The sequence below is a fragment of the Pimephales promelas genome, chromosome 6, assembly GCF_988280905.1.
Source record: "Pimephales promelas chromosome 6, fPimPro1.hap1.1, whole genome shotgun sequence".
NCBI classification, from domain to species: Eukaryota; Metazoa; Chordata; class Actinopteri; order Cypriniformes; family Leuciscidae; genus Pimephales; species Pimephales promelas.
In genome coordinates, this window is record NC_142774.1 from 30,544,493 (window position 1) to 30,570,865 (window position 26,373).

Here is a 26,373-nt window from a genome sequence, read left to right on the forward strand (position 1 = left end):
CTTAAATTTGACCACGGCATAGGTGTTCGTGATCCACTGTTAAGTTTTTCCCTGTAGCATTAACTAATGTCTGTAGCTAACATTAAGCTGTAATGAGTATGAACACACTTCCAGCTATGTAGCAGTATGTCTATCATTGTTCTGGTGAGATTCTAAAGCATGTATTCAGTGGACAATTTATTCCATAAGGTCATGGGAGAGGATTTATCTGACTACATGGGGGGGGGGGGGAACCAGACTATATTCACTGAAGTACTTTGTACATCTCATCTGTAGTTTAATGTATACTCCTGAGTATGCAATTTTGGATGGAATCAGCATCAAGCCCCAGCAGCATGTTGCCTCTGCATTCGAATACTTTTGTCCAGCGTCTTGTATTTTCTGTGAACGGCCCCCTAATCTTAAATTAGCCTTCATTGTATGTTGAGCTTCATTACGTTAATAGCCACTAGGTGGCGAGGGAGTGGTGTTTGTGCTGGCTCCTCGCAGGAGTGCTCAAACGAGGAGGAGCTAGGTGTAAGCTATGGGTGTAAGCTCCACCCATTTGTTCTGCAGCCAGTGGATAGACTGTAAAAAAAGGCTGTGAGCACCAAACTTGGGGGACAGGTTGGTAAAGGTGCTCCACCAATGAGCGGATAGCATACGCAATAGAATGAGCGAATCACGTGCCCGCCTCTTCCAAAACCCCGCCCACTTCGTTTCATTCACTCAGCAATACGGACATAGCTAATACACAGTATTTATGATCCGACAGCTTCAGTCACTGGTCACGGTATCGTTAAATTCACGCAGAGCGACCGACACCATTCATATGCCAGTGTTACAGAGCACAATTTGAATCTCTCATTGTTGTTTAAATTACAATTTAGTTCCGAAGTAGATAAAAATGGAGAACGGCCTGGAAAGCACAGGAGACAGTCGCCTGGACCAGGCTGTCACGCAGTGGTTACAGTATGACAAGGTAAGACCATACACCTGCTGTTATGTAGCTTTAAGTATGTGAGGTCTGACAAAACCAAACCCCCCTTTTGAGTGGCGCAATAAAAGCTCAGCGAAGAGGAACATCCAGAATGTGGCAGTTATCCACTAGAATGCCACTTTTCTGTAAACATGCTTTTTACAGGAAGTTTATTTTTTCTTACTAACTAGCTTACTCAAAATGATGTCGTCTGAATTGCGTTTTGGTCAGTTTCTTTTTGATATGCCATGAATATGGATTCTAATTCTATTAAAATACTTTGCACAGAGGTTGTTCAGGAGACTTTGATTTGCTTTTGTCCAAGACGCTTCTCCTAAAATTCCTTTGGATACATAAAAAAAAAAGCCAAATCAGAGTATAGAGTTAACTATAAAAATAATACACAATTAATATACAGTACTCTACTGTTCAAAAGGTTGTTTTTCTTTTCATATTGAAATTTGTCTTTTGATTGCAAACTTTGGTATCTTGGCAAATCTGAGCAGTTCACAGATTGTTCTAACATTCTGAAGGAGACGCATGAGATCACTGAGGTAGAGGCTATTTCTCCGAAGAAAAATCTGAGAATGAAGAGATTCATTATATAATCCATTTTACCTCAAGAAAAACATTTTGAGATGATAAAGATCTAATCTGTAATTTCTCATCAAGAATGTTTTGGAGTTGGGCAAGTGTGTCTGAAACATTTAGTACAAAAACACATGACCTGCCTGAACTTCAAAAACAAGTGCACACATCATATTGTTAATGTGTTCATTGTGAGGTAGATATTTTTCATTTGCCCTGATATTAAATGGAATGTAAAATATTGGCAATGGACAGTTCTATAAATTGAAACAGTTTAATGTAATTACAGTAATTGGAGTCGTGTGCTTAACTGGGTCACATGAAACATGGTTAAAGGTTATACTCAGAAGGTTATGGTCATGGATTAGTTTAAAATTGGATGTTCAGGTTTCATTCTCTTTTTCAGTGCAACAAATGTAACAGAGCATTTTGAATCCACAATAGGTAGATCACTATATGATTAATTGAAGTATATTGGCAGTGTAGTCACCAAAATGATTGTATATGCCTATGTGCTGCTCAGAGAGGTCATCATAAGTGTCTTTGCAGTCCGGAAGGGATCACAGCCCTTCACTTTGCATCCTCACATGGTCTCAATTATCAGGAGCGTGAACGCATATTGTCTCACACACACACACACACACACACACACACACACACTGCACTAATCCAAATCATAAGGACAAAGTGCCTAGAGACAAAGACTCTCCTTTCTTCCCCCCATTCCTTTTTTATCGTAACTTCTAGATAATATGCAAAGTTAACAAAAAAACAAAATTTACCTCATTTACTTTCTTCATACAGAAGATGAAGAACGTCAACTTTACTGGAACAATTTCATGAGTGCACATTATTTGAAAGATTTTCTTTTTATATTTAAAGTTGACAGATTAATTTTTTTGTGTGTGTTTGCAGAATCCAAAGACGGCTGCTGCCGTGCGGTCTATGGTTAAAGATAAAGCCATGTCAGAACTGCAGAGGTGTTTCGGGGCCCGAATGGAGTTTGGCACAGCAGGACTGAGAGCCGCCATGGGACCTGGAGTGTCCTGCATGAATGACCTCACCATTATACAGACCACTCAGGTGACGTAGCTTCCCATGTCATCTTCCTACCTATTATCTTGTCACTCGGAATCATCAAAACTATACAGGAGATCCTTAGCTATGGCATCAGATCAAAAAGACTAGTGCTCTTGGTTCCACACAGAACGACAGACTTCTTTAGGGTGACGTATGCAAGACTTCTCCAATCATTTACTCCACTTAAACCCCGGTTCGGCAAACTCACGTTAATCTGCCTCGACTTTTCAGCCACACATCTCAAGATCTAATCAACAGCTTATGCATGGAACCAAGTCCCTACCCTACATATTTTTCCAGTTAACCATAAAATGGAAAAAAAGATTGGTCATTACTTCAGTTTCATTATGACCTTAAGGTGTGAAATTATGTGAAATTTTGTATGAAGCACATCTGACACCGAAGTCACTTTCAAACCAAGTAGCTTTCTGTTGGTCAATGTGATGAAACCCATTGACCCAATTGTGTGAAAATTGCGAAATTCCTGATCACATGAATTCCTTTTGAAATGGACACATTTTGCCCATGAAAATTAGACGAATAACTATGGAAACTTGTTTCCACCACAGAATAAAACATTTTAAATTATAATTGCGACTTTTTATTTCACAATTACGAGTTTAAATCTCGGAATTTAGACTTTTTTTCTCTCCGATTTGCAAGATATAAAGTCGCAATTGTGAGTTATAAAGTCAGAATTGTAAGATTTAAACTCTGAATTCAGATGTTTTTTTTTCTCCTATTTGCGAGATGAAAAATCACAATTGCGACTTATAAAGTCAGAATTGTGAGATTTTAACTCTTATTTTATATTCTTTTTTTCTCACAATTGCGAATTTATATCTTGCAATTCTGACTTTTATAAATCACATTTCTGACTTCTTTTCTCAGTCATATTTTGAAATTGTGAGATATAAACTTTCAATTAATAATAATAATAATAATACATTTTATTTGTAATGCACTTTACACATGATGAACATATCTCAAAGTGCTACAAGTGTACAGATAAAAGCAATAAGAATAGATATAAAAACATGCAATGAGAGAATTAAGACAACACACTTAAGAACAGTCAGTTAACAACAAAAGCAAAATATATTTTAAGAAAATGCAGTTAAAAATAGGTGGGTCTTTAGTTTATTTTTAAATTGTGAGAAAAAAAGTCAAAATTGTGAGATATAAACTTGCAATTCTGATTTTTTTCCCCACAATATAAGCGAGAAAAGAATACAGAATTGGGAGGGGAAAAAAAGTCAGAATTTCGAGTTAATATCACACAATTCTGACTTTACAACTTACAATTGTGACTATATAGTTACCTTTTTTATTTTTCATTCTGTGGCGGAAACAAGCTTCCATAAATAACACTAAATATTATTTATTGATATTAATTAAATAATATCAATTAATTAATTTATATTAATTGCACTCTTTTGCTTCTGGTAGGGTTTCTGTGCGTACCTTGAGCAGTGTTTTTCAGATCTGAAGGAAAGGGGTGTGGTGATTGGTTTCGATGCTCGAGCTCACCCCCCTAGTGGCGGCAGCAGTAAAAGATTCGGCTGCCTCGCTGCTTCTGTCTTCATCAGTCGAGGAGTCCCAGTCTACCTCTTTCGTGACATCACACCCACTCCATACGTGGTGCGTATGAACCTGCTACACTGACTTACGCTGTCGCATTGCATGACACATTAGCACCATAGACTGTAAAAAATATGGACAAAGCGTCTGTGACGTCACCCATAGACTTTCTGAAGAACAGTTTTGAGGCTGTTTATGGGGGGGTATGGGCGGCGCCATATTGGAAAATCTTGAGAAATACAAAATACAAATGTTCAGAAAGGATACAGAGGTGGTATGATGTGTTGTATCAGATAATGGCTGAGACGTCAAATTCCACTCGGCACCGACCGTTATCAGCTGTCAATCAAAGTTTGACATACCCTTATTTGTCATACATTTTATATCTAAATACGATCTAAACTAACTAGTTAGAAAAAATTCACCCCACTCACAGTTGTCAGGCACTCGGAACTTATCGAAAAATACAATAAAAGTCCATGGGACCAACTTGTAAAAGCATGAATTTATACTATGAAAACAGACATTTTAACATGGGATCTATGGATATTTGCTCCCTTTTGGGACCTCCCTCTAGCGGATTTTAGATGTATTGCAGTTTTTCGCACTTCCGGGTAGGCTTCATTTTTCAGATTAGAATGTTGCCGCTTGATTAGCACCCACTCACTTTCAAAGAAATGAATACGGCGCTCTGCAATGTCCCTTTTAGGGGTGCAACGACTTATCATTGGGGCAGTACCATTCAAAGGACATCTCTGTCCAAAGGTCTAAAGTTGTCCTTTTAAGGGTAATGCCCCAATGACAAGCTGTTGTACCCTTAAAGATACATTTATTTTTGCACATTTTTTTTTCTGAGAGTGAACAATACCCCTTAGCTGTTTAAAATCACTGTAAACCACAGCTTCTTGGGGTTTATTGCTTAAATCAAGCAGCACAACTATTTTTAACATTGGTAATAAGAAGAAATATTTCTTGAGGACCAAATCAGCATAATAGCATATTGACTGTGACATGTTCCACTACCATTTACCACCTTTTACCTTTTTACCTTTTACTTTTTTAGTAAAAATATATCAAAATATAACAATTTTGTATATACAAAAATCTATTACTTTTCTTTACTTGCTGATGCCATGGTTCAATAATGGTATCACAGTGGTACCACGGTACTGAATGGTTGCCATACTTATTTGCATGCTATTCCAAGATGCTTCTATGGATCATATTCAAACATATGAAGTAGTAACACTGTGACTTTGTAAACATTTTTTTAAGTATTTAGAAGTGTTGTCAAATGCAGTTTGTGATTATGTTCAAATATCTTTTTGAAAATTTACAAACAACTAATTACAAATCAAAACCGAACGCATGAGAAAGAATACAGATACACACAATTGCACGTGAAAAGACTGTGAGATTGTTGCACAAGAGTCTGGAAGGGTTCATGAAGATTCTTCAACAATCATCAACTTTTCTGTTCCCATGAGCACACGGACACACTCTCACTCATTCTCTTATCACTCTCTCAACCTTTCACTTTGAGCCCTCAAACAGCTTTCTCTCACTCTGTGTCCTCTAGTCCAAAAACATTTCAGTCCCTGTTATGTAAAATGTAGAGTATTAGTCCACAAAAACACTGATTTCAAAAAATCAAGTATGTCATATGTCTTAAACTCAAGAGGGAAACAGTTATGTCATCTACTGTAAGTTGACATATTCCTCATCTTTTGGTGGCCACGGGGGAATCTAAATGTCATGTTCTCAATTATCAGCCTTGCGTGGGTCTGTGTACAAATTCTGGAACAGTCGGAGATCTGCCACACCATTATCATGTGAGCCTTGCATGCTCAGAGCACATGTTTGTTCTACAATTTTAGGCAACTACTTTTTAAGGTAGTGTTACTTTTAAAAGTTACATGATACATACTTGTGTTACTCTAGAAATTGCAAGTAAGAAATTAATCCCCTTAAAGACCCTCAGTGGTGAAAATCAAGTTCTTAAATGTTATTTATATACTTATTATTGATTAGTTATACATTTAAAAATGATATATTAATTCATGGTGTTTTTAATGTGCTTAAAGACAAACCATGTGCAAAATCATAAGTCAGCACCATTGCTGAGTTGTCAGAGGGGTCCGACCATAGATATGTATATAAAGGCTAGATGTGTCGTCCGCGCTGCTGGCCAATGGAGGTCGACGTCAGCACCTGGCGGCCATCTTGTCACAGGCAGCTCGCTCATTGTTTTGATGGTGCATGTACTTTTTAAATCACCGTAACTTGCTCAATTTTCAACCGATTTTCAAAGGGTCTGGTTTGTTATAAACGGCAGAGATGTAGTTATGATACTGTATACTTATGAATAATACGTGTATAAATAAATAATCATCCAGAATTATAGCCACGTTAATAACGTTTGTAAGAAACCAAACCGTTTGTAAATCCGTCAAGATTTCAATGAGATAAGAGTGTTTCTTACATCAGAAACCACAGAGCCCGCCAGAAAGCCTGCCTGTGACAAGATGGCCGCCGGTGATGATGATAAATTCTCCGCCGTGACACATCTAGCCTTTATATAGATATCTATGGGTCCGACAGCCAGGTACATGTCAGTATTTTGGATGAATGGCCACAACAATTGGCTTTAGGATCTCGGTATCTCTGTTTATTCAAAATGCCATCAATAAAATGCACCTGTGTTCGTTGTCCATAACATAACCCCACCGCCACCATGGGCCACTCGACGCTCGCCCACACGACGCCATACACGCTGTCTGCCATCTGCCCAGTACAGTGAAAATCGGGATTCATCCGTGAAAGGAACACCTCTCCAAAGTGCCAGACACCATCGAATGTGAGCATTTTCCTACTCAAGTCAGTTACGACGAAGAACTGCAGTTAAGTCGAGATCCCGGTGAGGACATGAGTTGGTTTCTGACAGTTTGTGTAGAAATTCTTTGGTTATGCAAACCAATTGTTGCAGCAGCTGTCCATGTGACTGGTCTCAGACGATCTTGGAGTTGAAGATGCTGGATGTGGAGGTCCCGGGCTAGTGTTGGTTACACGTGGTCTGCGGTTGTGAGGCCGGTTGGGTGTACTGCCAAATTCTCAGAAACGCTTTTGGAGACGCCTTATGGTTGAGACATAAATATATTCAATTCACCGGGCAACAAGAGGAATTGAACTGTTCTGAAATCACTGTAATCCACAGTTTCTTGGGGGTTTATTGCTTTAATCAACTGTTTTTAACTTTGATAATAATAAGAAAATGTGAATAAATTACATTTTATTCCAAAACATTTAAAATACATATTGAAATAGAAAACGGCTACTTTAAAATTGTAATAATATTTCACAACATTACTAATTTTACTGTATTTTTTTATCAAATAAATGGAGGCTTGGTGAGCATAAGAGACTACCGTTCAAAAGATGTATTAATGTCTTTAAAAGAAGTGTAAATTAAAAATAATAATAATAATAATCTTCCTTTTCTTTCTCAGCCTTTTACTGTGTCACATCTAAAACTGTGTGCTGGTGTCATGGTAACAGCCTCCCACAATCCCAAACAAGATAATGGATATAAGGTATCATACACCCCTCCAGCTAAATATGCTAGATGTTTGATTTAGAAGAAACTATTTTGAGCTTGTTTTAATTAGACTTCTTGGTATGGTCAATTTTTCAATGTTGTGTGTGTTTGTTAAAGGTGTACTGGGCAAATGGAGCTCAGATCATTCCTCCTCATGATAAGGGCATTGCTGCAGCTATTGAACAAAACCTTGAGCCGTGGCCTGAATCATGGGACACAGATAAAGCTCTTCAGAGTTCCCTTCTCAATGACCCATACCAGGACATACACGGAGAATACTGCCAAACCATACAGCAGCACTGCTATTACAGGTACACTCACAAAGATATGTCTGAAGAATTAGGACTGGGTCAAAAAGTTGATTTATTCAATTTCATTTGAACCATCTAATATTAATCCTCATAAATCCCAAGAGTAATACTTTAGTTTAAACTTTGGATTTATCAATGAATGTGTAAAGTAAACTGTATTTATGATTATGAAATTATGCCTTTGAACATGCCTTTTATTTTTAAAAATCAACTATATGTTTTTTGTTATTTATTTTTTGGATTTTTTTTTTAATATTTTATATATTTGAATGTTTTTTTGAAATATTGAAAGTGATATGCAAAGATCAAATATCAATCATTACAACTCTCGGAATAGTTTAGAATGTTTTTTTTTTAAATATATTGAAAGTAATGTGCAAACTGAAAAGATCAAATATCAATCCTTACAACTCTCTGAATAGTTTTAGCATGTTATTTATAGCCATTTAGCATATGGCTATGCTAATGTATCTGGTCTTGGTGAACAAGATCTGCTGCGCTACTGCTTCTTCAGAGCAAGTATGGACTTGCTACTGCTAATAGATGCACAGACACACTGCTGTGAGCATGTAAGATATCCTGCTGCTGCTATAAATCCCGTAGCAGATCTATGCAGGTGGAGCTAGAGGAGGAGGAGGAGGGTTTCAGATTAACTCTGATAGCACTGCAGGACTAGCATGTAGCAAACAATGAACCAGGCTATTTACATGTTGAGCAAGCAATCTCAATGGCTGCAGGATCAGCAAATACCAATCAGCTTGTTCCATGCAATACTGATGTGATTGCTTGCAAATTACAGTTTCATTAGTGCCAGTACCCAGTCCTAATAATTAATCAGTCTGCTTTTTACACCTCTCTCGTCCTCACAGGGAGCTGAATAAGAATACAGAAGTGAAGATTGTCCATACATCAGTTCATGGAGTGGGACATTTTTTTGTCCAGGCTGCTTTTAAGGCTTTTGACCTTCAACCTCCATATGCTGTGGAAGAGCAGAAAGATCCTGACCCGGAGTTCCCCACTGTCAAATACCCCAACCCTGAGGAGGGAGAGGGAGTCCTGGTACAACACATACACTTGTGCTGTAAAAAATGTGCTCTTGATGCCAGATGGACAGTAATCTGTATGTGTTTGTGTTTGTGTACGTAGACGCTGTCCTTCGCACTTGCAGATAAAGTGGGAGCAACTGTTATTCTGGCAAATGACCCCGATGCTGACCGACTAGCTATTGCAGAGAAGCAGAAAAGGTCAGTGTTATTTTGGCATTTTGCGTTGATTTTCATTTAGTGTGTCATTTTATGAACAGCAATCATTCTTTTTGTAGTGGGCAGTGGAGGGTATTCTCTGGGAATGAGTTGGGTGCTTTGCTCGGCTGGTGGATTTTCCAATGCTGGAAGCAGCAGAAAGGAGAGGGAAAAGCCTCCATTAAGGATGTATACATGCTATCCAGCACTGTCTCCTCAAAAATCCTCCGTGCCATTGCCGTGAAAGAGGGCTTCCACTTTGAGGTACCTCTGCTTTTTGCCCATATAATGAGTAATATAATAAGGGATTCCTTCGTTTCGTGGTGCCTCAATCACAGTGGTTCTCAACCTTTTAAGACCAAGACCATTTTTTCCTAACTAAGCTGATGTATACCTCTGCTACTTCTATTGTAATCAAAATAAATATACTCAAAAGTTTGATAGAGGTTTAATCGTTTTTTTTTTTTTTTTTACATTTTAATTAAGGTTATGTTTGTATAACTAACTACATTTAAAGAATTTTTTCCCCCTAGTGGGCCCCGGACCCTCGGTTGAGAACCACTGCTCTATCCCACGGAAAATGTTGCTAAATTATAAATTGAATTTAGTTGCAAATTGACAAATTGTTTGTTCTATGGGTCAATAAGAGTGTGCGTTGCCGCAGCCTTAGAAATATCATGGAATTTCAAAAGTGTGATTTTTAGGCCTGGAAAAGTAACATAGTCAAGAAAATTTCTATTATCAGTTCTATAAAGACTATAATTTCTATAATCACCGCCTTATAGAGTGCCGAAGTGATGACGTCACATTGTAGGACAACTTGGAAGCTATCGGCACATGGGTTCCCTCGATCAAAAAGCTATGAATCTTCCCCATAGACTTTTGGGAAATCGCAAAAAAATAAGATCTGTGTTTAACAAAGAGTTGTGACCCTTAAACATTTTGTCTGTCAAGATTATCTATACAAGTTAATACAAAATGAAGCCTATATAAAGTTTTTTTAAAAAAACACAAGCAGATACGATTAAGTTTAAAAAACCACAAGCAGGTTATAACTAGTGTGTGTTTTATGTCATAGATCAAAACGAAATATTTGGAGGCTTTGATAACCACAGACTTTATTACAGGCGATTTAGCAAAAACCTGTTCAAAAATCCCATAGACTTTAGAGCGAGGGAACCGGGAGTGCTAAAATGCTAACTCACTTCCGCGTTTTGGCCTACAAAGTTATGTCGTAACTTCGGCACTCTATTTGGAGAGACTATTTTTACACTATCTCTGCCCACTGATGTCTGGTTGGGCCAAACAAAAGTAAGGAAGACGCTCACTTGTCAACAGTAGCAATAGTGTAGGGTAAGGCACATGGCAGAAAGTTTTGACTCAAATCGATCCAAATTCGAATCCGCCTTTGCCGGACTCGCTCTACTCCCTTTTCCCATTACATATCAGACAGGAAAAGCATTTCTTTTAAAAGAAAATAAATAAAATATCCGAAAAGTGTAAATAAAGTGTCTAACGTGTGTTTAATAATAAAGTGTTTATCGGTCAGGGGTAGGGGTAGGTGTAAGGGCTTTATTTTCCCAAAAAAGGCGGTATCCATTTAATAATATTAACAAATATAATAATTTACATGGTTTTTATTGCATACTGTTTAATGTACAACAACACTGAGGTGCAAATAGTATCTGCCACTATTTATAAATAGCATCTAACTACTTTTTAGACTAATTGCAATGAAAATACTGCTATTTTAGTGTAAATAGAATCTATCATCATTGTCACTTAGTCTAATTAGCATATCGCTAAGAAAATGCTGCTATTTTCACTTAGTGCAAATAGAATCTAGTAGTTATTCGCACTTATTGCAAATAGCTGCTGCCATAAATCTTTCTATTAATGCTCACTTCTAAAGTATTTGTTTGGCTCTTTTTTGCGAATGTGATCTCACATAAAATGCATTGTACAATATCATGTTTTTTTTTTTTTTGTTTGCTTAATCTCTGCATGTCTCTTATGTAGGAGACTCTAACAGGCTTTAAATGGATGGGAAACAGAGCCAGAGATCTCATGGACCAGGGAAAAACTGTTCTGTTTGCCTTTGAAGAAGCTATTGGTACACTCACATCCACACACCACGAGTCACTAAAACCTTGCAAATTTAAGCAAGTTCTGGTAACATTCTGGCTTAGTAACCCAATAATCAAAAGTTCAAGACACTAGAGCTGTCTTAAAGCTGCAGTCAAGTTCAAGACACTAGAGCTGTCTTAAAGCTGCAGTCGCGTCTGTAACCTTTTTTTTTGTCATGATGAGATGGTTCGTGATATTGTTTACATGAGATGGTTCTCCGTCACTCTTAGTTGGACTATTTTTTAAATACACAGTGGTGCGTTACCTCAAAAGCCTTTAACGTTTTTCTTTGGTTGCATTGTTGTTGTAGGTTACATGTGTTGTACTGCAGTTTTGGACAAAGATGGTGTGAGTGCGGCTGCCATTGCTGGCGAGTTTGTCTCTTACCTGGCTTCTAAAAATAAAAGTCTGTCCTATCAACTCAGATCCATTTATGAGGAGTATGTAACAAAAACTTTAGCATTGATATCTCTAATAAATTTTCTTGTATCTTCTTCTTAATCCTTATTTTCACAATGTCTCTCACTGATTTCAGGTATGGTTACCACATTACCAAGAATTCCTACTTTATCTGCCACAACCAAGACACTATAAAGCGGTTGTTTGAGCGTCTTCGGAACTACGACGGGGAGAATTCGTACCCTAAAGAGTGTGGGGGCTTTGCCATCACAGCCGTGAGAGACCTTACGACTGGCTATGACAGCCACCAGCCCGACAACCAGGCTGTGCGTTGCCCATAATGATTAGAATTATTTTCATAGCTGATCTCATTTAATTGTTTCTTATCCTGTATCTTCTATTTGTGTGTCTCTTACTATTACTCACAGGTTCTGCCCACCAGTAAAAGCAGTCAGATGATTACCTTCACTTTTGCTAATGGGGGCGTGGCTACAATGAGGACCAGCGGCACAGAGCCTAAAATCAAATATTACACTGAACTCTGTGCTGCACCAGGAAACAGGTTTTGAGTGTTACCATTTCACACTATATAGGCCCAAAAAAAAAAAAATTATTATTAATTTAAAAAAAAAAGTATGGTACCGTACAATATCATTATTGCAATAGATTTTTGATGACATTTTGATGATTATACATTTTGATGATTACTTTTTTTTTTTTTTTTTAGAAAATTTTAAATAATACTAAATTATTGATTACATATAATTTCTATATGTATATATTTTTTCTATATATTACATATAATTATCTTTAAATTTAGTTATGGAATAGTATGATTATTATTAATTATGTATTGTATAAATATATTGTTAGAATTATTATTATATTAAGATTATATTATGGTATTATTAGTTTTTTAATTATGAATTAATTATTTAGAAATAAATTTTATATATATATATATATATATAATAACAATATACTTTAGTTATATAGAATTACCATTATGTATTATTTATATAGCTAGATTAATTATTATTCTGTACAGTATATAATGCTACTATGATTATGCAATATGACTGTACAATAATAAGAGTAATATATTACATATAATTTTATATTACTTCAGTTATAAAAAAAATAGGTATTATTAAATATGTATTATATATCATTTATTATAGTAAAAAAACTGTTTTAATTTTACAATACAATAGTATGGCAATAGTAATATTCTTTTGTAATTTGTTTAATTTTTATAAATTAATAAATATATTTTATAATGCAACAATAATAATATATTACATATAATTATCTATTAATTTAGTTATAGAATAGTATAATTATTATTAATTATGTATTATATAAAATATATTGATAGAATTGTTATTATTATTCAAAATTACTACATTATAATAATAATTATGTATTATTGTATATTAAAATATGCTAATATTTTTAATCTTATGATTTGATAAACATTCCCCACAGTAGTTTTCTATTGTCGCATACAGCGTATTTTATTAAGATATTTTGTAAGGTAGTAGTTGGTCATCATTGTATTATTTGAATAAAAATAATTCTGCTTATTTGCACGTGATCTATGAAGAGTTCAGATGCAAAAGTCTCTAAATGCCATTTGAAATTTTCGTCTTCAGTAATTTCACTTAAACAACAATTAATAGGTAATTATCATTGCCATTTAAGTGAAATCACTGAACTTAAATATACAAGCTTGATAAAAATGATCATTCTAGAAGAAAATTTCAAATGGCACTTAGAGGCTTTTGCATCTGAACTCTTCGTATGCACTGTACTCTGCAAGAATAGTGAGCTCAGTATGGACATACTCATAGTCTTGGCACTTGCTAAATAATTTAGAAATGGCACATGCCACTTGAATAACTCATAAAGTTTAAACAGGTTTTCTGTGTTTCTTTTCTCTAGTGATCTTAACCAGTTGAAAACTGAATTGGATAATTTGGTTGATGCCATTGTGGAACACTTCTACCAACCTGAGAAAAACGGCTTGACTCCTCGACCACAGTGAGAGACACAATCAAACAGGATTACAAAGATATTCATATCATTCTGCTGTTAGTCTTAACCTATAACCACTATTATTAAATATTCTGAGTCTTAATCTAAGGAGATTTTCTCATTATGTAGATCAAAGCGGGTGCCACATGAACCGAACTATTGCCTTTTGCATTTACATTTTTCACAACTCACATTTTTCTAATCTGTTATGGGATAAAATAATATATGACTTTTTTTTTTCATTTGTCTTTGTTGACCTACAGTATTGAACTATGAATACACTAATACAACTAAAGTGTGCTTGAACTAATATAAAGATTATTTATGTCAGCAGATATATTAGTTGAGTTGATTGACAGAAATGATTCCATACTGCAAAACCTTACTTTGAAAGAGCAGAGTTTGCCACTTTTACATGATTCCATTAAATTATCATTCCATCATCTACATTAAGTGGTCTGTAATTGTTTTTTATGATACATTTATTACCATTTTACATGTCAAACTCAACCAGTTTGATATTACTTTCAGAACTAACTGTGCGGTTGAGACTGGGAACCTGTTTGGAAAGTTTTACATTTGAACAGAAGGACATTTTTTCCTTGAGCAGATACGTTTATGTGATCAACCAAGATTTCTTGTGTAAAAGCAAATCTGATCTCATTTTTGCAATGGTTATGACTGAGATTTAACAGAAAATGTCTTTATACTAACTTAATTGTTGATTATCCATCTATGTCATCCAATGACATAATGTAAGGCTGACTAGTCAAACCACAACATTAAATACCCGTTGATTTCTTTTTCATGTACTGTGATTTCATACATTTCAGGTGCTTATCGGTTTGATACTTTTAAACTCAAAATGCTGTTTTTTTCCCTTCCATTTTGACTCAACAAACGGCAACCACAGACTGGTCTTTTATCTGTGTTAAAGTTAGGAATACTTAAAATGGATCTATTATATCAAATAAATGAAATAATAAAAATGTATGTTTTGTTTGAACACTTTAATCCATCAATCACTGTCTTGTTTTGTCAGTCAGTCAAAATTGTAATTTTCCTGTCGAGGTCTGTGAAAAAAAAAAAATTTAAAAAGGGGAAATTGCATGTATTATCTGTTTAAGGCCAACAGAGGGTATTGTTTATCTCAAAACATTTACTTTACTTTTTTAACATTTGATAGATTTGTTTTTTGACATTTCCTTATATTGTTATATATTTGTTCTCTTATATTTGCTGTTGTTTGTTATTTGTATTTGCGTTTTGCCTTTCAGTAACTTTTTATTTTCTGATTTCTTGTAGCCTAGAAATTATGGTTAGAAAATACCAGCATTACTTTTATAGGCTATATTTGACATAATATAATATTTATTTTATTCATGGGAAGTCTGTATTTGCTAAGTTTAGATTAGTTTATAATTGTGTAATGTTTTTTTTTTAAAACTTAGTTGGTCACTCTACACCACCTCTTTATTTATAGTCCTGCAGTTGACAGTAGTGTGCGTGCGCGTGTGTATGTAGCTCGTAGTGGTCTTTACTTTCGGTTTGTGTAACACAAACATGAAGAGAGTGACTTCATTTTAAGCGAAGACCAAGAGCTGTCTGTGGGCACGCGCATAAACAGAGCGCGCGCACCGGGATAAATCAATCGAGCAGTGGACCCAGGTGCGGCGCTGGATAAAGGCACATTTTTGGTAACCTTTTGCTTTACAGCCGACATGTATTACACATTTCACGTGTTGATAATATTAGGTACGATAATACTTATCAAGAATAGATTATAACACAATTATGCCTAGCTACATTTTAAGTTGTTCGGTAGCCTACTTTGATAGTGCATACAGAACCGGACACTGACTTCGTTGGACATCAAAAAGGTCACCATTCACTTTTACAGTCACAAAGTCTTGACGTCTCCTTTAGAGTTCCTCAGAAGAAAGAAATTCATACGGGAAACTGCACGAGGATGAGTAGCCTAATAATTACAGATTTATTTTTTTTAACCTAGGCTACAGAAAAGAAAAAACTAAACACAAACTCTGCAGCTTTATTAAAACCAGCGTGTTTATTTATTTATTTATTTTATTATTTTAGTGCTGGCAAGACCTTCTCTCGCCGTGATCTGCGCAGTCAGAAGTTCATTCAAACGTCAGAGAAGAAGACTTCCTCAATCACACTAGCCTAGTCTCGCACTAGCCTACTCGGTGTCGCGTTATGCTATGGCGAGAGACCGATGCGGTGATTAATCGACTACTTTAGACAAAGTTCAAACTGAAAATCAGTTGCCGATGGGACATTATAGTAGCCTATGTGGCCTATTGTCAAAAACTAACGGGACCGTTATTAAGAACTTCCTCAAATAGGCGGTGCATCGTGCGTAAAGGTAAGTGACAGTTACAACCTTTATAAAGCTCATTAAATAGGCTAAATAGAATTAATAATATTTCAAAGTAACTTATAGCACAATATTGCACTGCGACTATGACCTTGCCTTGTCCTCAAAATCTTTTTTTTTTTTGGCTTGTCTCTCTCCCTCGATTTCGTAGACTACATGAGTCCAGGACCTGTCCTGTCTTGCATTGTTATTTATTTAGCTATTTATTTTGGTGACATTTTACTATCTCTTGTTTGTTATCATCAGAGTAACTTTCTGCTGACCTCTCTGTAAATAGCAGTTGTGTCTCATTAGACATGCTTGGCTATTTATACTCAGTGTTGTGCAAGTTACTTCCAAACTGTAATACATTAGGTATTACTTGTTACTGTTATTTAAAAGTAATTCATTACCTTACAATATTACTGTCCCAGAATTGTAATGCGTTACATTACTCATGTATTACTTTTGAGTTACTTTCACCAAAATAACTAAGTAGAACTTAACTTTTGGGCTGTAACGATATGCAATATGAAACCAAAATCGCGATTCGCCACATCCACGAACCTACAGAATCGCGACACACCTCTTCCAACTCCAGCGTTATTCTCCTTACCGTCCAGATCCAATGCTGCCTTATCTTTGAATTAGGCTATTAGTATTATTTGAAGTTAACATTATAAAATACGTGGACCTACACCACAAAACTAGTTGAGGATAAATTATTTAAAATTGGGGAAGTCCAGCATTATGGACATGATGACATTTGCAGGCAAAACTTGAAATAAAAATTCTCAGAAAATTTATGTACTGAAACGTATATAGGCTACTCCCTTAAAGGACTCCAGACATTAGACAAATATCAGTCTATGTTTTATTTTTAATATTAGGGAAAAGACACACATTCATGCGTGACAAAAAAATAGGAGGCAAAATATATTTTTTTTAATTCTGTTAATTACACTGCGCAAATCGGATGAGGAAGGGTTGGCTCTCCAGTCTCCATAGAACTTAAAATATTAATTTTATTTTAGTTTTCGTGTTCGCATTTATGAGGAAAAAACAATGTTAGACGCGACCGCTCTGAACTGGCACTAAAAGACTGCTTTAAAACTTTCACACAGTCTGTTGCCTTTAAGAAGTAAAAGCAGACAATACACTGTAATACAACTGTAATACAAGCCTCACTGAACATGTAACGAGTAAAATATTACAGAAAATTGATTAGTAATGCCTTACACTACTGCGTTACAGCAAAAAGTAATATGTTACTGTAATGTATTACTTTTGTAATGCGTTACTCCCAACACTGTTTATACTCTACCAGTGCATGTGTAAGCTCCCAATGAGGACCCCATCTCAGAACCGTAGGAGGACACCCTATTCCAATGCCTCAAGCACTTTTGTTTAGATATACAATATGACCTTTAGGCTACATAATCTTATTTTATAAAGCTTAGTTCTATTTGTAGAGGATGAGGTTCCTTTTTGTTGTTATTATCACACAAACTCTATTCTGAATGGCGCATCCCTTGACACGCACATAATTTGCAGTGAATTTTGTTGGTGTAACATAATGCATGTCAGATGATTGTAGGGTATATTAAATAATATTTTAGACTTAAACCAGTTAATTTAATTAAAGCAGATTTTAGGTTTTTAGCCATGTTGTTGTCAACTACAAAAAATGAAATAAAGATAAAAATAAATATTAGATGAAAAACTTAAACTTAAAAAAAAAAACTGAAAGGGAAATTATAAATGTTGCTTCGGCAACTAAGAGAAATAAATAAGTTTTAAAATTTTAAAATAATCTAAAATAATATAAAATCGAATAAAAAATACAAAAGCACATACGACTAAAACTTAAATTAAAATGAAACCTGAAAATAAATAAAAAATTCTAAATAGTAATAAATAATAATTAGGGCAGTCAAACGATTAATCGCATACAAAATAAAAGTTTGTGTTTACATAATATATGTGGGTGCACTATGTATAATTATTTTGTATATATATATATATATAAATACACACACATGCATGTATATTAAAGAAAAAAATAGTATTTATATATAAAACATTTATATATATATATATATATATATATATATATATATATAAATCTATAAATCTATATACAATATACTGTATACATGAAAATATTTCTTAAATGTATAAAAGCATGTGTGTCTATTTATATATATATATAAAATAATTATACATTGCACCCACATATATTATGTAAACACAAACTTTTATTTTAGATGCAATTAATCGTTTGACAGCCCTAAAAATAATATTATATATAAAATACTAAAATAACAGTTTTTAGCCTGGTTGACTTTTCTTTTTAAGTTATAAAGTTTTTCTATTTTTTTTAATATGTTTGACTATCATTTTGTACCTTATCTAATGCAAATTTAAAAAGCAACAAAAGCAAAGTATTATAATGACTTATTATATAATATTATATAATTTTAGACAACTTTACTTAAAGCTGAATGGGGCAGGAATTCTTTGCCTGTGTTCCTATCCAGAATAAGCTGTTTTATTCCCCTGCAAATGACAGAGTTGAGGTTTTAGATGTTGTAGAAGTTGTCTCATCAAACACCTGCTTCATTTATGTTTTTTATTACTGTTCTTGACAAGGTTATACCTAGTTTCTCTTTTTCTTTTTTTTTTGATCAGGAGGAGCATGGAGGGAATTTGTTTCGAGGTCAAACCCAGAGATGACCTAATCAAAGATCATCCTCTCTCTGCCCTTACACAAACACTTAATGGATCAGTGGATAAGAGGAAGAAAGAGGAAGGGGAAGAAGAGATTAAGTACAGGCTAACTCTGGTTGGATCTTTGGCCATCCATCCACAGACCACCATGGCCATGCTCCCCTGGGTGGTGGCTGAGATACGGAGGCCCCGGCCGGGGGAGAAGAACGGAAACCATGAATTTATGGGCTCTTACTCTCCAGAGGTCAGTTTCATGTTGGAAGAAAATATGTTACAGAAAAACAAAGCAATGTAAAACAAAATTGTAAATGTATTGTAAATATATACAGTACTGTTCAAAAGTTTATTTTTTATGCTCACTATAAAACACAATAAAAATGTATTATAATTTCAATTTAAAATAATTGTTTTCTATTTGAAAATGTTTTAAAATGCCCTTTTAAATGTCTTCAGTTTCACATGATCCCTCAGAAATCATTGCTGATTTAGTGCTAAAGAAACTTTTCTTATTATCAGTGTTGAAAATAGTTTTATTTATATTTTTATGTAAACCATTATATATGTTTTTCTTTAGGATTATTTGATGAACGGAAAGGTCAAAAGAACAGCATTTATTTTAAATATTTTTATTGGGGCTGTCAAACGATTAATCGCGATTAATCGCATCCAAAATAAAAGTTTGTGTTTAAATAATATATGTGGGCGCACTGTGTATAATTATTTTGTACACACACATGCATGTATATTTAAGAAAAAAATATTATTTATACTTTATATAAAATATTTATATATAATATAAACTATATATAAATCTATATAGAGTATATACATGAAAATATTTCTTAAATATATACAAGCATGTGTGTGTATTATATATATATAATAATTATACACAGTGCGCCCACATATATTATGTAAACACAAACTTTTATTTTGGATGCGATTATTCACGATTAATAGTTTGACAGCCCTAATTTTTATATAACATTAACTGTCACAATTTAACACATCCTTGCTACATAGAATTGTTAATTTCTTTCAAAAAATCTTACTGACTCCAAACTTTTGAACAGTTGAGTATATGAAACATCTTATTGAAGACGATGTGTACAATCAGGGACGCAAAAGTGTTTTTTTTTATTATTTAGATGAATACTATGGCATAGTATAACAGTATTTGTTTACGTACATAGAAGAATACCATGGTAGCATCATAGTACTATTTTTTCTTCTTCCCTCTGATGGTCCAAGGTTCGAGATCAACCTGTGGTATTGCAGATTTCAGTCAATTCAGTGAGCTGCATTCTGGACACGGCAGGACCGGGGGAGCCATGGGATCCATTGCAACATATGGTTCTGTTTGATCACAGGCCACATCGTATCACCAAACTCATTCACAACAGCCAGGAGCCCAGCTATTTCGGTTGTCTGCTCAGAGAGGAGAATAAAGCAGCCTGCTATGTATTCCGCTGCCAGGACCAGCTAAAGGTAAGGAGACATTTTTGGATTAGCAGCATTTGAAATCTGGATTGATTCATTAATATGGACTGATTAATGAGAACTTCAAATTCCCTTAAGTGTGACTCCAAGCAGTGTCACACAATACTGTGTGGACTATGACAGTAAATTTCATAGTTTTGAGTTTGTGGCTCTTAGAACTGTAGAGGGTTTACCGTAGATGTTATTTTCACACATAACTTTGAAGTGAATCTCTTTTGATGAGGGAAAGCTCAGAGGTTTAAATGTCAATCGTCCCTCCTAATGGGTGTGTGCACTTGTGCAAGTGTGAGTTTTGTGTAAATAAGATATCGTACCATAACATCACAATGACAATCAGAGAGAACAACCAATTATTTATTTATTTTTTTTACCAGAGTGGAGCCGAAGCATAACATTCCGTCACATTGTGGGTCGATGCCATGCTATTAATATGCGGTTGCTAAGGTGTTTTAGTGGTTGCTAGGTGACTTTTTATTGGCCCACCCTAATCTTAAAAGGATAATCCACCCCAAAATGAAAACTCTTCCATCATTTACTCACCCTTATGTGGTTTCAGAACATACAGACCTGAATGACTTTCTATCTTCTGTGGAACACAAAAGAAAGATATCTTGAAGTACGTTTTGATCTACTTAATTCTATTTTATGGACAAACAGAATTTCATGTCCTTTTAATTCTTAAAGGTATACTTCAGGATTTAGCATTAAGCTTTGTATTAGTAGAAAACCTGTAGTATTTTCGAATTACTTTGGTTTCCACCCTTCGAGAGATTTATGATTTTTTTAATCCTCATTTTGCGTTATCGGAGGATTTTTTTCGCCAGAGGCTAAAGACTACAGTCAGTAGGGGCTGTCCCGCATGTTTTCAACCCACCCATAGAGGGTGTGATCTCACTCACAGAATGTACACACAGTGTCAGCCATCTTTTTTGGAAGCTAAGCTAGCAGGCTCTTGTTCTGTTGAGAAAGTTGAGTAAGGCCAAATTCACATATAGCGCCTAAAAACGCATAGAAAACGTTGGGCGCGCCATATTCTCTTTTTTCCAAAGTTGCGCTCCGGTTGTTTCTAGTCATGTGACCTACTGTGTGCTTATGGTCCGCTTGCGGCATTCTGAAAAGTTGAGATGTTTTTATCTCAATGTGGCGCGGACGCGCTTGGAAAAAATGAGCGCGTCGCACCTCGACTGTGTCGCTTACATTATGAGCGCGCATACCACGCGCCTACATTTGAAATAACGAACTTGAGCGCACAAAAGACGTGATATGTGAACAGGCCTTAGCTTAGTAGGAGAAAGCTGAGTAGTTGGGGTTACCATTCATCCTCTTTTTCCAGGACATGTCCGGCCGTCAAGATCGTACAAAATGTCCTTGATTCAGCTTTTGCTTTCTGCATTCGCCATTCATTGTTTACATACACAGCTTTTGTTTCAATCTAACTGAATTCATTCTGATTGAAGAATCTGAATATAGTGTTTACATGAACGCTAAACAAGTGATCTGTTGATGTGCGTTTTAACATTGCTAAGAAAATTCCCGCTCCTCCGTGAGAGATACGAGACCGGTGCGTCTCACAGGTGTCGCTCATCGTTAATCATGCCACCGGCCTCGGCCCGTTCTCCACACGGCCCTCACTCATCCTGCTCGTGATAGTAAACATAATGAATGGCAACTGTAGAATGCAAAAGCAGAATCCCGGACATTTTGGGCGATCTTGAAACACATTTTCGGGCAGACTCATCACGGAGACTCACTAGTAGTCAAGACTTGTTGTTTAGCGCTCTGTTACTGGTAGGCGTGGCCTCCTAGGGCTGCGAAGCAAGTGCATTCTGGGAGTTGTTGTCTTTCATCCTCAGAAGCCAAACATTTTTCATTTTCTGGCTTTTCTCAGTCTAGAAAGCTCCAAATTCAAAAATAATTTCACATTTCTTCTACATAAATGACCCATTTTAAATTTGCATTCCTCTTTCCAGAGGTGAAGTATCCCTTTAAGGCCAATTCACACCACACAGACAAACACCAACAAAAACGTTGGTTGGTGCATTTAGAATTTTATGAAAAATAACTCTCATGTTCACACTGCCCCAACAGACACAGACAAAAGCTGATTGAACATCCTTTTAAGTTTTAAAATATAATGTAATGTAAAATTAAAAATTAAATTAAATTATGTAAAAACAAAATGACAATTAATGTAATCTTCTCAACTGGATCAGTCACCAAAGTTTAAAACTTAGCTTTAAGCTGAGGTTTAACATTAACTCAAAGTATGAGCAATAATAATTGTGATCCTTGCCTTAACAAGCATCCTTAATCATAAAGGTAAATTAAAAGGTACAAATTTCATGAGGTTATAAGGAAATGGAAGACAGAGGAATACTGTATTCTTCACATAAAGGTTAGCAGCACATGTGGCTAACCTTATAAAAAGCACTTTATGTGTATGTGGGTTTATGAGAGAGACTGATTCTTGTTCCAAATGTGTTATCATTAGGTAACATGATGGCCAGTAGCACATATTCATTTAGCTGTCTGTAATAAAGCTAAAACCCAGTACAAATCAAAAGAGGTTTATGAAATAAGAGTAACCAATAAGGTGTCTTTATTGTAGTGATAAACAACGGTGGTTTATTACAATGGACTGATTGTTTTTGAATATTGACTCGTAATGATGGATTGTCTGAGATATAGATTGTGAAGCTTCCTTCATAAACCTGCATTTAGGCAGGATGTAAATCTAAGTTGTCATAGTAACCATTTCCTGTGTCAGTGAGCCAACCGCAATGTGGCTACGGACTCCCTGCGACTGTCTATTGACTTGATAAACAAGGCAACGCGATAGAAAGGGAGATAGACAGGTGTTCATGTCACTGTCTTCTGACCACCTGTCACTCATGTGCTTCCACTTCCCAAAATCAGTGTGTGCGTGCACGTCTGAATGACTGAGATTCAGATCATAGTGATGTTCCCCCAACTTCACACACTCCATGTTCTTTTTTTAAACTGAAAAACAACAAATGACCTCTTCAACTATAAATTATCAAGACATGTTTTCTATCAGCTTTCATGTCAACGGCCAGTTTAAAATAACTTAATTCCATTTACTCTCTTAAATGTGAGACTCACAGCTGTGCTTAAGCTCAACAGCTTAGCATATAGCTAACACTATTGTATCTTGTTGTTCATTATGTCTTTGTAATATGGTGACAGCTGTGAAAAGTCACCTTTAAGCTGTGAAAGTTTGTGAAAGTTACATTGTAGTTAGCTATGGATAACTTAAAGTCACGGTGAAAGTTTGAAACAGAAGAAGCGACAGATATTTTCTTCTGTATTGTGACGCTCATCCGAGTGTAATGGATTACAGGGTGGTCACTTGGTCAGCTTGCTAGCTTGCCAACACAATCACATGACAATTCGTTACTATGTTACATTTTGGCCAATTTGTGGCTAATGATTAGTCTGGGTTTCCCCATACTGCCTTACCGCAGCGCAATTTAATTCACGCTGAAAGGCAAATCTCAATGAGAATTGGGTCTGGGGTTAGCCAGGCTAGCTAGCTAATGGTACATGACAACGATGTACTAAAAAAATGGCAACATTTTTCCTTCGCGTTATTTTGCGTACACAACAATGTTGTCAGAATGTTCCCCGTTCACATGGATCCACGAAAATGACAAAAAACAGTGAAAATATTTTTTCATGCCTGACTGTTGGCGATATCACTTTATAAAGAAACGAATCGGTTACCTAACGTAACCTCGGTTCTCTCTAGATGAGGGAACGAGTATTGCGTAAGCTAGCTTACGCTACGGGAAAGATTCATCTTTGCTGAGAAGTTGAAGCCAAAAAATTATTCCATAATTTTGTAATCATTGTCAACGCAGTCTCTTCTGAGGCAGACCATGAGCGGGCTAGCTAGCGGCTCATTGGTTCGCTCAGAGAGAATGCACGAACCTATGGGAGAGCGGCGCTGAGTCCGCGGCCAATGAGCGGACGGCGCTCGCTTACTGCGTCACAGCCCGCCAAAAGGGGCGTGGCTACAGTGTATAAAGGTCGCTCTCCCAGCTCGTTCGTTGATTCTGTAGCATGAAGCGAAACGCTATTGGCGCAAGCACGGCCGGGAACGCAATACTCGTTCCCTCATCTAGAGAGAACCGAGGTTACGTTAGGTAACCGATTCGTTCTCTTACGAGAGGTTCTCTCGTATTGCGTAAGCTAGCTTACGCTACGGGAACACCTGGTCAACGCCGTGCGCGCTAAGTAACCACTAAGCATCCCAGGGGAACACCGGGGGAATCTATAAGTGGATGAAGATAATACGGCGGCCAGCATAGCGGCCGTTACTATCTAGTGCAAAAACGCCCAAGGCGGCCGGCGAAGGCGGGCCGTGATGTGAGGGCTAATGCATAAGCACATAGGGGAACACAAGGGGTGAGCCGGTGTGATGGAACTCCCGATAGTGCGGCTTCTATAGGAGGGCTGTGAGTACTAGACCGCCAGAATTTTAGCCTGTAAGGCTGGAACTTCCAAGTTGTAAAATCTGACAAAGGTGGAGGGGGAGGCCCATCCCGCAGCCACACAAATGTCGTGAATGGAAATCCCGCAGGACCATGCCCACGATGAGGCCATGCCTCTGGTGGAATGAGCCCTGATGCCCAGAGGGCAAGGCAGGTCTTTAGCGGCATAAGCAGAGGCAATCGCGTCTACTATCCACCTGGATAGGGTCTGTTTCGAGGCGGCTAGTCCCTTGGTGCGGCCACCGAACGACACAAACAGCTGCTCCAAGCGTCTGAACGCGGCAACGCGTGTAGTGTACACTCTGATAGCCCGAACCGGGCAGAGGCGGTCAGCGTCACGTTCGCTATCGGATGCAGGCAGCGCCGATAGAGAGATGACTTGCGCCCTGAAAGGGGTACCAATCGCTTTTGGAACATAACCGTGTCTAGGCTTTAGAATGACTATGGAGTCACTCGGTCCAAACTCTAGGCACGCGGCGCTCGAAGACAGCGCGTGAATGTCCCCCACACGTTTTACTGAGGCGAGAGCCGTCAGAAGAACGGTTTTTAACGAGAGGTATTTTAGCTCCACGGACTCAAGTGGTTCAAACGGTGGGGCTTTCAGAGCTTCTAGAACTATAGAAAGATCCCAGACCGGCACCGTAGGGGGGCGAGGGGGGTTCATCCTTCTGGCTCCCCTGAGGAAGCGGATGATTAGCTCGTCTTTGCCCAGAGACTGGGCGCGCCGGGGTTCAGCGAACGCCGCGACGGCTGCCACGTAAACCTTAAGAGTGGATGGGGACCTGCCCTTATCCAGCATCTCCTGAAGGAACACTAGCAAAGACGAAACCTCGCACGTCCGTGGGTCCAAATTCTTGTCGGTGCACCATTTGGAGAACACAGACCATTTTGCAGCATAGAGCTTTCTGGTAGAATCCGCTCTGGCGTGTTTGATCGTGTTCAAAACCCCTTCTGGCAATTCGACGTGTAGTCGTTGGTCACCCATGCATGAAGCGCCCAGCGCTGTGGATGGGGATGCCAGATCGAGCCGCGGGCTTGAGTGAGGAGATCTGCTCTGATTGGAATGGGCCACGGGGCTGTCTGTGACAGCCGCGTTAGCTCCGGGAACCAAATCTGATTCTCCCAGCGCGGGGCTATGAGGAGCACCGAGTGGCGTGAGTCCCTGATTCTCTGAATGACCTGCGGTAGCAGAGAAATCGGGGGAAAAGCATAGAGCGGGCGGCGGGGCCAATCCTGGGCTAGCGCGTCCTCGCTCTTTGAAAAGAATATTGGGCAGTGAGCGTTCTCTTCTGACGCGAAAAGATCTATCTCCGCTCTGCCGAATAGGCGCCACAG

General features: G+C 37.0%; 2 protein-coding genes across 4 annotated transcripts in view; both read left to right on the forward strand.

Annotated features, from left to right (window-relative positions):
• The first annotated feature begins 682 nt into the window (after positions 1-682).
• On the forward strand, positions 683-14,910 carry pgm2 (phosphoglucomutase 2). Its single transcript, XM_039691770.2, has 13 exons — positions 683-961; positions 2,462-2,629; positions 4,076-4,267; positions 7,714-7,797; positions 7,920-8,113; positions 8,983-9,172; positions 9,260-9,357; positions 9,435-9,618; positions 11,374-11,467; positions 11,792-11,921; positions 12,017-12,206; positions 12,309-12,442; positions 13,825-14,910. The coding sequence occupies exons 1-13, from the start codon at positions 887-889 to the stop codon at positions 13,925-13,927; spliced, it is 1,836 nt and encodes a 611-aa protein (XP_039547704.2). The 5' UTR covers positions 683-886; the 3' UTR covers positions 13,928-14,910.
• A 621-nt stretch (positions 14,911-15,531) lies between these two features.
• Positions 15,532-26,373, forward strand: part of tbc1d1 (TBC1 (tre-2/USP6, BUB2, cdc16) domain family, member 1) — a 76,049-nt gene continuing 65,207 nt past the window's right edge. The window contains exons 1-3 of one of the 3 annotated variants that reach the window (XM_089132380.1): positions 15,532-15,614; positions 18,986-19,268; positions 20,276-20,512. In XM_089132380.1, the coding sequence (XP_088988506.1) occupies positions 18,993-19,268; positions 20,276-20,512 (513 nt within the window). In that variant the 5' untranslated portion in view covers positions 15,532-15,614; positions 18,986-18,992. Of the gene's footprint in view, positions 15,615-16,076; positions 16,304-18,985; positions 19,269-20,275; positions 20,513-26,373 lie in introns of those variants that run through there. The other 2 variants (XM_039691728.2, XM_039691745.2) reach the window with 2 other exon arrangements.

Excerpts from the sequence above, each read along its gene's own strand:
- pgm2 (XM_039691770.2), top strand. The coding sequence starts at position 887 with ATGGAGAACGGCCTGGAAAGCACAGGAGACAGTCGCCTGGACCAGGCT. Across the intron at positions 8,114-8,982 it reads CAGCAGCACTGCTATTACAG|GGAGCTGAATAAGAATACAG; the intron begins GTACACTCACAA and ends TCGTCCTCACAG. Across the intron at positions 9,358-9,434 it reads ATTGCAGAGAAGCAGAAAAG|TGGGCAGTGGAGGGTATTCT; the intron begins GTCAGTGTTATT and ends TTCTTTTTGTAG.